The sequence below is a fragment of the Otolemur garnettii genome, unplaced genomic scaffold, assembly GCF_000181295.1.
Source record: "Otolemur garnettii isolate 467f Iridium unplaced genomic scaffold, OtoGar3 scaffold00017, whole genome shotgun sequence".
Classification (NCBI taxonomy): domain Eukaryota; kingdom Metazoa; phylum Chordata; class Mammalia; order Primates; family Galagidae; genus Otolemur; species Otolemur garnettii.
The window spans coordinates 21,631,803-21,645,937 of NW_003852412.1; the positions used below are offsets into that span (position 1 = coordinate 21,631,803).

The window sequence follows — 14,135 nt, forward strand, 5'->3', positions numbered from 1 at the left end:
CAAAATTCTTTCTAAAAATCACCTAACATAGTTGTCTAAGTTTTCCCTAAACATATTTGCCAATCTTCTTCTTAGTTTGGTTAGCAGCTACTAAATCCGTTAAAAAACAATTAGAGTACACTGTAACACTGCAGAATTTGGTACATTTTATAATATCAGTCTTAACTGTGATTATCATATTCATAGGATATCAATTTCAATTAAAATAATTTAGAGATTTCACAAAAACATATTTAGGTGCCATATCAGTTTAAGAAAAAAATATCACTTTTTTGGCTTGTCTACAGCTCAATCTTTGCATATTGGCTACCACTATTCTTTTCTCCTTTTCTATGAAAGTATCATTCATTTCAGAGTTTTTGCATTTATGTTCTTACCTCAAAGACAAACACTGGTAGTCTATTTTTAGTAAAAAGACTTTCTGGAACAAAAAAATTGGAAAAACTATCCACATTGAGAGACGAAGACCCAGACCCTCGCAGTAATCAACATTTTCCAACTGGAGAAGACATAGACAGGACCTGCTCTACTGCTAACGCACTTACCCACTAAACGCAGTAGAAATACAGTGTTCCCAGGGAAAATGCTTATGAAAGGAGCTATGTATGTCAGGCAGAACAAAAGGTTAAAAATCATTCATCTAAAACATCCTGCATAATCTTAAGCTCTTGGAATAGTTTAAAATTAACCAAAGTAATAATCACACTGTAATTTGATTTTACATTATTATTTACTTTTAGGTAGCTTAATAAAGAAAATACAACAAAAATAAGACTTCCCTGCTTAAATTTTCTAACTTCTCCTCAGAGGATTAAACAAAGTATTATACACAGAAGAGTCTAGCACACAAATGGTTTCAAAATTATGCAATTTTAAAAACATAACCTTATAATATGTATGATTAATAAGTGATATTATTCACTTAGTAATACAGTTGAAACCCAGGTTAATTAAGTGTGAAAAAGATGAAAGCAAACAACAGAAAACAAAGATCTGACTTTACATAAAGAGGACTACTAAAACATTTTCCCATGCAAATTGTGGGTTTTCTTTTAAAAAGTACAGAATCTATCTCCGAGTACCAAGTTTTCTCGAACAAGTTAGGAAAAACTTTCTAAGTCTTACACTTTTATCTAAACTTCAACATTTAAGATAGAATTTAAGAAATACTGCTTAAGAATAGTATTGAGATTCTAGAATACAGATGCCCAAACTTTTTACTCAAGGACATTCTGAATCCCATATTTTTACTCATTTATCTCCTTTACAAACAAAAAGCCCCAAAGCTAGTGCTTTATTTTACTAGCACAGGTTGAATATCTGTTAACCAAAATGCTTGGGATGGATCAGAAGTGTTTTGAATTTCAGATGCTTCCAGATTTCATAATATTTGCATATTGAGATATCTTGGTGATAAGACCCAAATTTAAACAGGAAATTCATTTATATTTCATCCATACCTTATATAATAGCCTAAAGGTAATTTTACACATTTTAAAAACTAATTTTGTACATGCTTTAGTTTTTTTGCAGTTTTTGGCCAGGGCTAGGTTTGAACCTGCCACCTCTGGCATATGGGGCCAGCGCCCTAATCCTTTGAGCCACAGGCACCATCCACATGCAACCAAATTTTGAGTATGTTTTGGATGTGACCTGTCACATGAGGTCAGGTATGAAACTTTCTACTTGTGTTACGGTTGTGCTCAAAGTTTCAGATTTTGGAGCATTTTGAATTTTGGTGTTTTGGATTTAGTGATACTATAACAAACATCTGGTCCATGACTTTCTTGGTATTGTAAGGAAGATCTTACATAAGGAAGAGGACAAGAAAAAGTGAGAGAATTTTAAAAACAAAATATAAAAACTCTAAAACTCCTTTCAATATATACATAGCTAAGATCTCTCTCACAACTTGAAAGCCTGAAGTCCAGGTCTGAAAATCACTGCTTCATTTTTACAGACTGGATGCCAGAATCTATAAAGACAGTTTACAACTCCTTCATTACACTGCAAAGCAAAATAACATCTTTGGCCAAAAGTGATACCAAATAGTCAGAATGAAATTTCCCCAAAATAACATCTACCACCAAATTTTTTTACTCTAAAATAATAAATTACAAAATATGTCAACATGAGAGGAAAAGGAAACAAAATTAGATGCAACCTGATCCAGGTATGATCTTGCTCTTATCATTAGTACTTTATAATCTCACTTCACAAATGCCTAAATGCTATAGTCCCTACCTCCTAAATTCATATTACACACCAGATAAATCTTAAAACCATTATTGAGTCCCATATTAGAACAAAACCTTAGTCTGTATGTGTGCTATCACCTAGTTATACCCACATGTTTAAGCCTTTATTTAGTAGTCCCCCAAACTCCACTTAATCAGAATACTGTATTTACCATCCCCTGAATGCAATCACTACATTGTCTTGGATCTTAATCTATTACCTGACCTGTCCTTTTCTCTTCTCCGCATGAAATCAAAGACTCAACTAACATTCCCCATCCTTTATACACTTACTAAATCCTCTCCTGTCCGGACCATTTTCTTCCTCTTGTAAACTTATTATACCACTTAACTACTATAATTTACTTGCCACATAGTGCTATCCTTATGTTATATCAAACTATAGTATAATAAAGCTGCAAAGAAAAATTCTCCAAGGTTGGGCATGGTAACTCATATCTATAATCCTCCCAGCACTATGGGAAGCTAAGGAGAGAGGACCATTTGAGGCCAGGAGTTCAAGACCAACTCCAGCAACACAGCAAGACCCTGTCTCTACAAAGTTAGCCAGGCGGGGTAGTTCATACCTGTAGCCCCAGATGCTAAGAAAGAAGTCAGGAGGTGGAGCTGGAGCCCAGGAGTTAAGAGTTACAATGACCTATGATCATACCACTGCACTCCAGCCTGGGCAACAAAGGGAGACCCCATCTATACAAAAAATAAAAAAAATTAAAAATTAGTTGGGCATGGTGGTGGATGCCTATAGTCCTGGTAATTCAAGAGGAAAAGGCAGGAGGGTCACCTAAGCCTAGGAATTCAAAGTTACAGTGAGCTTGAGGTGACAGAGTGAGACTCTGTCTCCAAAAAAGGATAAATTCTTAGTACCTAAGTTCACTATTTAACTTAAGGTTTCTGACCTGAAATCAGAGTAATTTGGCGGCATTAATGCAAAAAGTCTCTAAACTCTTACAAAAGGAACAACATTTGACATAACAGGCTATATTCAAGGTTTCAATATAAAACAAGTTCACTGGCTCAGATTCACTAACTTTCAGTCTTTTCCCTCTCAATGAACTTTGTATCTTACACAGTTTACTTCAAGGCTTAATGTTCCATTTTCTTTGTTAATGGTAAAGCACAACATTTTTATAAACTAAAAAAAATACAGTAACGGAGTATTCTAAGGAATTTAGAAGTGGGGACTAACTTGCACTAGTCTGCTATACTTGTCTACTTTCCACAGCAAACAAATGTGGTACTTAATTTGTAGACCTTTCATTTGTAAGTCTACATAGAGAACTGAATATTAAACCAGAAAACCTTACAATTTATTTTAATTTAAGCTATTCATAATTTTTAGCTTTGTATAAAATGTGAATATCTGGCAAGCAAGGCAAATTAAAATTTTAAAACATAGTCATAAGAACATACATAATAAGGTTTCGTACCTTAAACCAGTCACATTATAAAACACAAGCACTGTGGAAATGTGACTAATGATCTAGCCTTTTAACCAAATATAAGAGGAGAAGCTTTATCATTCTTTGTAGAATAGCTTTCTTGCTCAAATTCACGTAACTGACTCAGTATTACTATGCTATAGCTTATTCCTAAGTTTCCTTGAAAAAAACTATACATTTTATTTTTAACTTTTAACTTTTCATTTACTCAGAAATTAACATGATATGCTTCACACTCATAAAATCTGTAGACATTTCTAACTCTAAGACTTTATGGACCATCATACAGTAAAGACAATTACTAGAACTGTTCTATCTTCACTGCAAGGCTTTCTCTACCCTTTGTCTTCTCCATATTATGTAGCTTGCAATAAAGGGAGCCAGAACACACAAAGTTGGTCTAAGAAGGTGGTCAGAATTACAAAGAGGGAAGCAGAGTAGAGCCAAGAATTAGTTTGGGTTCAGAAGTGAGAATGGAAGCAGATGTGATTGCTGAGATCAATGAACAACTCAGTTGAAGCAGAAAACAGAGCTGATGACGAGAGATGACTCAGTTCTAGGTTTCAGGGTTCAAGGTTTTAGTGTCACTCATTTTAAAAGGAGGTTCTTGTGCTTTTACAACTTTCAAGACTCTGCAGAAATTATAATTGCTGGCCCACATAAGATGGGGAAAGAAAACAAAACGACAATAGAAATAAAACAATTTTCTTCCTCACTTTTTAAGGAAGTGATTATATAAGTTATAGATGTCTTATCTGAGAACCACTTTAACAAAGAACATTTCACAGGAGAATTTCTGAATTAAGCGAAGTATATCTAACTCTGGAATTAAGCTGAGCTATCTTTCTACGTAATCAATGGAGAAATGTGCTTAACTAGTAAGTTAAGACAACAAGAAAATGAAGAGAAGTCAGAAAGAGGTCTCACCTACTAAGACTTCATCCATAGGGTAGAAAAAGAAAAATATAGATTACAACTAAAAGATAGGGCATAAACAAGACTCCTCCTTGGTGTTAATCTGGATATTTGGCATCTAATTCTGGTCTCCTACATGCTGTTGAAGGCAGAACATCATATTCTCACATGCTACATGTTTGAACAACACACACACACACACACCCCCGAACATACACACAAGTCTACTTCCTTCTTCTTCCCTACCCCCCTTACGGAGGGTCAAAGTTGGCAGGAAATAGGTTGGATTATAAACTCTTTAGCACTTTCTATCCTTTCTGGAATGGGGAAGACAACCAGCTATGAGATTCCCATGAGAATGCTATTGTTTGGTACTTTTCACAAGACCTTGCACTACTTAAAACTAAGCAGAGCTAGTTCAGTGCTGAAGACTGTGTGAAACCTTGGCTCACATTATTAGGCATTACTAAGTAAAGATAAAATTTACTTACATAAACAGTATGAGCACCTATTAATAAATATGTTCTTTTATTACTAATATCTCTGGTAGGAAGGCATTAAGAGCTGAATCAAATAAAACTTCATAATAAGAATAGGAATTCCCACATATGTTTAAACAATAAAGTGAAGAAAAAATATTTTATAATAAATATTATTTTGGAAAATAAGAGAACTCATTAAAGTATGAAAAAAACTACCACATCACATAGTCAGCTAGTGCTAATTATCAAGTTAAAATACTTTTAGTGTATTTTATATGACTGAATGACTAAGGATGGGTCTTTATTCTGATTGTAAGGTATTTTCACATATATTTCATACTACAGAATTAAATGGTAATATTTTAAATACTTGAACTTAAAGCTATTCTTAGAATTAGTGCAACACTGCGTATCTGGGGATGTTTCTCAACTGATAAAGAGGATCAGTATTTCTACCCAGGACACATCTATATGCTTTTAAAGATGTTGACTCTTAAGGCTTTATTCTGACCCTTCTGGTCTAAATTATATTTAATCAATTCAAAAGAGCCAACCAGAGAGAGAGCACAGTGTTGATGAAATGTCAAATCATATCATCTATTTAAAATAGTATTCACTTACAGCTCCATGAGATGATTCTGCAAGCTCTGGTTAAATAAAAAGATGTAAAACATGTACCTCCTTACTAAATAAACCACAGAAGAAAGAAATTAAAAACCTTCAAGAACAAAGAACAGGAAAAGAAACAACAGCAGAAAAATATCATCAAAATTCTGTAACAAAGTTTAAGTGGACGAAAAAGCAGTAAATGATTTAGGCGTTAGCTTTCCCTGCTGTGCTGGGTCTGCAAGGGGAGAAACCCAACAAAAAGAAAGCAAATTCATTTATCAGAAGCCTTGGAAAAGTCAGAAACTAGACACATTAGTTATCTCCAAATGCAAGAGTGCAGAATGAATGAGAACAGGAAGACTGAAAGTCTGTACTAGCAATAATTAAGACTTTCTAGATTTTCTGTCTTGCCTAATCATATAGATTAGGTGCTGGCCTTTCACCAACTCTGGCAGAATCTGTAATGATTACTATCTAGAGATGATAAGAATGGTTTGAGAGTATCATGCAAAAGTTAGGATGACAATGAAGAATTAAAAACAGGAGGGGATTAAGTAAATGTCAGTACCCTGAATGCTGAGACTCTCAGCCCCCTTCCTAGATCAACTGCTGTAACACTGGCTGTAACTTACTCCACATTGAGAGAATGGACAATTCCTCTCTGAAGAAACTGACAGACCAATAACCTACCAATAATGTCTAAGTGTCAGGTCCCCAGTCACCCACAAAAAAGGCCTACCAATCAACAAGCTAAGCTTCAGTCAAAATTTAAACAAAATTTCTAATTTTTAAAGGCCTTCTTATATATAAGCATACACTCAAAATAATGCAAGGAACAACTGAGAACTAATATGCTTATTTATTTCTAATATCTTTAGAAATAAGATAATACATGTCCATGATGCAAGAATGTTTGAAAATGTAATATTCAAAAATGTCTTAAAAATGAAAACAAACTGATATTAAAAAATTCAATAGAAGGGTTAAGGGACAAAATAAGGAGGAAAACAATCAAAATAGTATAAAATAAATGAAAAAAGTAAGAAAATGAATGATCATTCAAGGAAACTGAACATGTCACTAACAAGTTCCTACAAAAGATGACAGAATATGCCAGGTACACCAGTAATCCCAGCTACTTGGGAGGCTGCAGGAAGAGGATGATTTGAGCCCAGGAGCTCAGGTCCACCCTGAACAAGACAGTAAGACCCTCATCTCCTTTTTTTTTTTTTTTAAAGGCAGCACATCAGTTACTTTTGGTCTTGTTTTAAACCCCAAGGAATCTGGTTTTAGAAACATATATAAATATAGTTTTTGAAGCAAAAGAGGAAAAGAAAAAAAAAAGCAATAAAATTTTGGAAGCTGGAAAGCAGAGAGATAAATGGTAACTGACTGAACAGAATAAATCCAAAAGCAAAGAAGCAATCTGATTTATTGCAGAACTCCCAGAAAGGACAGGAACTGGTTAGATGGCACATAACTCTCCATACTGGGAAAGTGCCAGTTACTAAATGTGTATTGAGGATAATAGGAGGCATCAAAAGCAAGAACTACTATGAAGTACTTTTAAAAGTCACCAGTTCAATCTACCCCCACGTGAAAGAAGTTTGAAGATCTACGCTTTGGAGAGGGTAAAAAAATACAATTTCTGGCCTAGCCACCTTATTCAACAATTTGCCTCATTATGTGCTCAGTTTTTTGTATGTCACACTTAAATGTGGATAAGTAAACGTAGATCACTATAGCTCTCCGAGAAAAGCCTTAACATGAAACGACAGCAACGAAACCAAACAAAACAGAACAACACAAAGTAAAAAGATATTTAGCAGAAGGAAATCATTAACAAAATACATCATTAATATCTTGAAATATACATAAGAAGATAATGTAACAAGCATGATTTCATGAAGGGGACAGGGAAAAGAAGGAAGATCCTTAAAATTAAAAATTATGATAGATTAAAAACAATATCAATAAAAGGATTGAGAAGGTTAAAAAACTTTCTCAGAAAACCAAATACTATAAAAATATAAACACGAACATATATGTGAGAGAAAGATGACAGTCTTAATCTAGGATATTTAATATTGAATAATAAGTATTCCAGAAAGAAAGAAAATAGATAAGAAACGACAAAAAAACTAATTGAAGAAAATTTTCTGTAACGAATGAACATGAGTTTTCAGAGTGGTAAAATCCCAGTATCGGAGATAAGAACAGGTTCTTGATAAAGCACATGATCATCATACAATTTCAACATATTAGGTAGCTATCTAAAGAAAGATGGCTGGGTGTGTGACACTCCTTTTGGGGGCGGGACATAACATAATAAATCAGGTAACCTGGTTTCTTGTACTCTCAATGAATCCCCAACAATAAAAAAATAAATAAATAGGCTTGGTGCCTGTAGCACAGTGGTTACAGCACCAGACACATGCACTCAGGCTGGCGGGTTTGAACCCAGCCCGGGACAGCTAAATAACAATGACAACTGCAACTGAGAAGAAAAAAAAAAATTAAAATAAATAAATAAAATAATTTTTTTTTAAATGGTAAAAGATTTCACAGAGAAAATAATAAGACATAAATACCCAGAAATGAAATGGTAAGTAAAATTTTGAGAGTAAGAATGGAACTTGAAGGACATACCTTCAAAACTATCAGAGGGAATAATTTTCAACCTGGAATTCCATTCTCAGCTAAAGGACCAATTAATTTCTAGGGCAAAATTAAAATATTTTTAGAAATGCAAGGTTATAAAAACTGTACTTCCATGCAACGTTAAAGATAATACTGGAGGATATGCTCTACTAAAATGAGAAAATAAACCAAGCAGGAGACAGACATGGAATATAAGAGAAAGAGCTCCAATCCAAGAGAGAAACAAAGTGAGTGCCTATGAAGATGCTAACGATGATCCCAAGGGCAGAGGTGGGAAAGTCAAGCGATCCAAACTGGGGCTTATCTGAGAGCTGCAGAGAACTCTCTCCATGAGGATGAAATTCACATACTACCTGATACTTCTGAACAGACTTAGATTTAAAAAGAAAAAAAGAAAAAAATCTCCCAACAATAAAAATATGAGTTTCCAGACTCCAGGGGTAAATCTTGAATTTAACACAATTAATGATAAACTTCAGAAACAAAAAAATAAAAAGAAAAGGCTCTAGAAGGGTGCACATGTGGGTGGAGGAGAGTAGTTATACAAGAAAAGCAAAAGCATATCCGATTTCCCAACAGCCTTCAAAAGTTAAGGAAAATTTCTGGAATTTTCTACTGAACCAAACTATCAATCAAATGGAGGTGGGGGGAGTAAAAATAACCTCAGACATGCAAGACTTCAAAAAACAACTTATCATCCTTTTAAAAGACACTCACTATAGGAGAATGCACCTGCCAAAAGGAAATTACACCAAGGATGAGGAGATCACCGGATCTAAAAAGAGGCAGAGGGAGTTATTAGGAAGATAATGAAGAAAGTTCCCGGATAACAGCTATGTAGGAACTTTGGAAAACTTAATGCTGGAGGAGAGTATTTCCATGGGAAAACAACAAAAATGATGTATGTGAACTAGTAAGGTTCTATAATTTGTAGAAGAGTTCAGTTTCCACATAGTAAAAATAAAAGATAGTTCAAGGAAAGTAATACACTGTAATGCCTGGCTATCAATAATTTTTCATAGGCATAACATAGTAAAACTGACTACAAATTTAATAAAATGTTATCTCTCTTGTTGGGGAATGCAGAAAGGGAAAGGGAAAAGAAGAAAGGTATCAATATCTAAAATTAAGTAGTGCCATTATCACTTAATATTTAGACATGGAAGGAAATCCCAAAAGAAATGCCTAAAAGAGATGAAAGTGGCTGCCTGTGACATTAGACTTTGATAAGAAAGAAAAGCCAAGAAACTGGCATCTTTCCTTACATTCAACTTTTTAAACTATTTACCTCTAGTACTTTGACAGTTTTTTCAATTACATAAAAAGGAATTTAACAAAGAAAAGTTGATCTAAAATCTTTTTCAAATCAAAGATTAGATCTAATGGTGTTAACAGCAAATTAAATTAATATTAATGATGTTTTGAAGGATACATTGCAAAAGACAAAACAAGCAGACACCAGACTAAGCTGATATTCATTTCCTGTGTGGGCTTCATAAAATTGTAGTAGACTTCAGTTACTAGATACACAACTGTAGCAGCCACTGTGAAATCCACCAGCCACTGGTATTCTGGAAAGTAATGCAATGCTGTAAAATAGAGATTAAAGAAAAGTTTCACTTAAATTTTCTTAAATAACTTATGGAGATTTATTTACAATTAACTTCAAGTAGGCTAGACATATTCTACTTGTGTTTATTTGCAACGAAAGGTTTGCAAATATAACAGTCTAAAAATACAGGAAATAGACTGAGAATGTTAGCATCCAAAATTAAATTTTAATACCTCATAAATAAAAAACCTGAAAACATAACCAAAACTTATTTAATTTTTATTAAAATATGATTGTAGATGTGTTGGTATTTTCTTAATTAGCTATTTTTAATGGAAATCACACGATTTTTTTTATAAGGACCTCACTATGATACCTTAACTTCAGATTAAAACTTAGTTTAAAATATAACCAATTTACTTGGTTCATTTGTTCATTTCTGTGAAATAAGAGTTAAGCTTTATGCCAAAGTTATGAACTACAATAGTGGTGGGTTAGTAATTTTGTGAGTTACTGCTGATTAAAATAATAACTAAGTAAATAATACCTTTTATTCCCTCTTGTTTTGTAAAGAAAAGCTGATAAAATGTCTGATTTTCCATAAAACTGTACCTCCTCAACAAATTATCCCATCCTACGAGTTTATATTAAAATTAACATTCTTTGGGCTCAGCGCCCGTAGCACAGCAGTTACAGCGCCAACCACATATACCTAGGATGGCAGGTTTGAACCTGGACTGGGCCAATTAAACACTACAACAACAACAACAAAAATAGCTGTGCGTTGTGGCAGGCGCCTAGTACCTGTAGCCCCAGCTCTGTGGGAGTCTGAGGTAAGAGAATAGCTTAAGCCCAGGAGGTTGAGGTTGCTGTGAGGTTGCTGTGAGCTGTGATGCCACAGCCCTCTACTAAGGGCAACACAGTGAGACTATGTCTCAAAACAAACAAATAAATAAATAAATAGAAATTAACATTCTTTGAAAGTAAATATAATTCCATTATCCTTTGTATCTCAGGTCTTTTAAACTTCCTGTAACATATAAATAATCTGCTTTACTTCTACGAAGGTGTAGCACAAAATACCAACATTTTTTAAAAGGGGTCTTAAAAACACTGGATAAATAAATAAATCATGTTTATCATGTCCATAAACATCAATTCATATGTTCTTATTAACACAAAATAAAATGATCTACATGGAAAACTTTCAGTTGTAAAATTTAATACAATTATACCTGATATAATTATCTTTATAAAAAAGTGTTTTTTTTTTGTTTTTTTTTTTTTTGGCCAGGGCTGGGTTTGAACCCACCACCTCCAGTACATGGGGCCAGTGCCCTACTCCTTTGAGTCACAGGTACCACCCTATAAAAAAAGTATTTTAAAAGTAAAATATTACCTAAAGACCTATTAAAAATATCAAACCAAACTAACCAAGATGTTCTCTGAGCTATTTTAGCACTCTTAATTTGCTTCAAGTTATTTTACTAGGTATTCTGTTGTGAATGTATTAGCTTCTAAACAGCCTAAAAGATTTATTCCAAAATGGCTGCAGTGTGCCTACCCTCAGTCATACCACTTCTGCAAAGAAAAACAAAATTACCCACACTGAGCCTTTTAAATACTGACAGGAGGACAGGGAAATAGATAGAAAACACAGACAAAAATTCATTCATCTAAAGGTTTTTAAGTATTACTAACAATAAATGAAGTAAATGTTGTAAATCTCAAATGCTGTCCACACTAACAGCTTCTTTGTCAGAATTCACAACAAATAGCCAAGTGACATTCAAAAGTTCTTACATTCCTTAAAGACATTCTTACAATAAACTGCTAAGATGAACTAAGATAGACTTTCAAGATAGTTATTGGGATACCAATAATATACACACTCACTCAACAAAAGTTCAAATTATTTATATTCTTGGTTATATATTTAAGTGTTACATTCTTTTTATACTCAATAATGTAATTATATATGTGCCTGTTAACAGAATACTGAAGTCAAAAGATATGCAGACAGAAATCCTTCTACTTTAACCTAAACATATATATACAATATGCATTCAGGGCTTATGTATCTTCATAAACAAAACATTTCCCTGCTATCCTGGTTAACTGGAAATGCTCTTGATAGTATATGACCAGTTGTTAAACTAGTGCCATTTGCAACTCATTCTCAAAATTGTAGAAGTGAAACCAAATACTCAATAAACTATATGCTGAAGCTACACTACCCTAATTTTAATATTTTAAGTTCATTAAAATAGCCTTGTTCTCTCTGACTGAATCTAAGACTTTCAATGTGCAATCTTGTCCATGTCTCTTTAACTCTTCTTTCTAATGAGGAAATAAAAAAGGGTCACAGTTACACACCTCAGAATTGTGAGGATGAGTTAATTTCTAATATAAGTAACATAATATTTGATACTCAATAAATGTAATATATTATTAGATAGGTGTTATTCCATATGCATTAAGTACTAGTAAAAATGTCTAAAACTAAAAATAAGGAAGAATGTGTATATATTCTTGTATATACTTCTCTGTGAACACTTCATCAAATTAGCACACATATAAACCATAGTCTTTTTTTGGAGATGTAATCAAGCACAAAAAGATTGCACATACATGTAATAATCGACTTTCAAATTTCTTGAAGCTACTTTATATGACAAAATAATTCTGAGATGATATATAAATCAAGTAAGCTTTTTTTAGGATGCTGTGATTTAACCTAAAAAGAGGCAAATCACATGATGATAGTTTATATGACATTAACAAACTTATTTTTTAAAAACACCTATTATTTCCTCATTTATCACATTAACTAGTGGTTCTCGAAACCGACTGAGAATTAAAATCACTTGGAACACTTTTAAAAGTACCAAACCCCAGAACCTATTCTAGATTCATAGAATCTCCAAGGATGGAATAGGAAATGTATATACAGATTGACTAACTGACAGTGTCACTCAGGCCGGAACACAGTGGAGTTATCATAGCTCACTGCATTTTCAAACTCCTAGGCTGAAGCAATCCTCCTGCTTCAGCTTTCTGAGTTGCTGGGACTATAGGTGCTTGCCACCACACCTGGCTGATATTTTCTGTAGAGAAAGGGTCTCCCTATGTTGCCCAGGCTGGTCTCAAACTCCTGGCCTCAAAAGATCCTCCTGCCTTGGCCTCTCAAACTTCTGGGATTACATGCATAAACCACCTGCATCCAGCTGGGAATCTTTATTTTTAAAGAGTTCCTCAAGGGATTTTGATGCATACCAAGTTTTAAAAATCAGTGTTTTAATAGTGTCATTATCAAGTTGGATGACTTTCCTTTCTAGGATTCAAATAATGTCATATAAATTTCATTTCAAAATTAAAGTCACTGTAGAAATTAAGATACAGGAGGAAAGCTAAACAACTTAACTGGAGATAGGCAATGAGTAAAGGTAAGTCCTAACTAGTGAAGTTTTCTGATTCCTAATCCAGTTCAATATTCTAAAACTACTTTCTTTTCTACTAAATGAGAATAAGACTCAATTATCATAAACGTAGTTAATTTAATACACATTCAAATGACCCTTCAACAGCATGGGTTGGAACTGCCCAGGTCCACTTATATGGGAATTTTCTTCTGCCTCTGCCAGAGACAGCAAGATCAACCTTCTCCTCTTCCTCAGCCTACTCAAAGTAAAGATGATGAAGATGAAAATATGATGATCCACTTCTGTGTAATGAATAGTAAATACATCTTCTCTTCCTTACAATTTTAATACTTTTTTCTAGCTTATTGTAAGAATACAGTACATAATACATATAAAATACAAAATATGTGTTAACTGACTGTTTATGTTATCTATAAGGCTTCAGTCAACAGTATGCTATTGGTAGTTAAGTTCTGGGGGAGTCAAAAGCTACTTAGATTTTCAGTGGTGCAGGAGTCAGTAACCCTAACCCCCACATTGCTCAAGGTTCAACTGTATTCAAATGTACTTTTGCAAGTCTCATTAGAAAAGGAGGAGGGTGGCATAGATAGCAAAACAAAGTCTAGAATTCCAGATTATAAAAAAACTGTGATCTCAACTTAATTAACAGAAAGTGTGTAACAAATTTGTACGAGTCAGCCTCTTCTAAATGAGCAAAATAATACGAGTTAGGTGAAGAGAAAAAGAAGTTTAATTCAAATGAAGTCATTTTGAGCTGTAAATTCTTAGAAAGATTC

At 33.6% G+C, this 14,135-nt stretch overlaps 1 protein-coding gene across 5 annotated transcripts in view; it reads right to left on the reverse strand.

Moving 5' to 3' along the window:
• The window catches only part of TMEM161B (transmembrane protein 161B), a 66,207-nt gene that overhangs the window by 15,476 nt on the left and 36,596 nt on the right, over nucleotides 1-14,135 (reverse strand). For all 5 annotated transcript variants that reach the window (XM_023510925.1, XM_023510924.1, XM_012802816.1 and 2 more), the window contains one exon: nucleotides 9,797-9,953. Coding sequence is in view for 3 of the 5 variants with exons in the window: in XM_012802816.1 (XP_012658270.1) it covers nucleotides 9,797-9,953 (157 nt within the window). In the remaining 2 variants the exon portion in view is untranslated. The remainder of the gene's footprint in view (nucleotides 1-9,796; nucleotides 9,954-14,135) is intronic.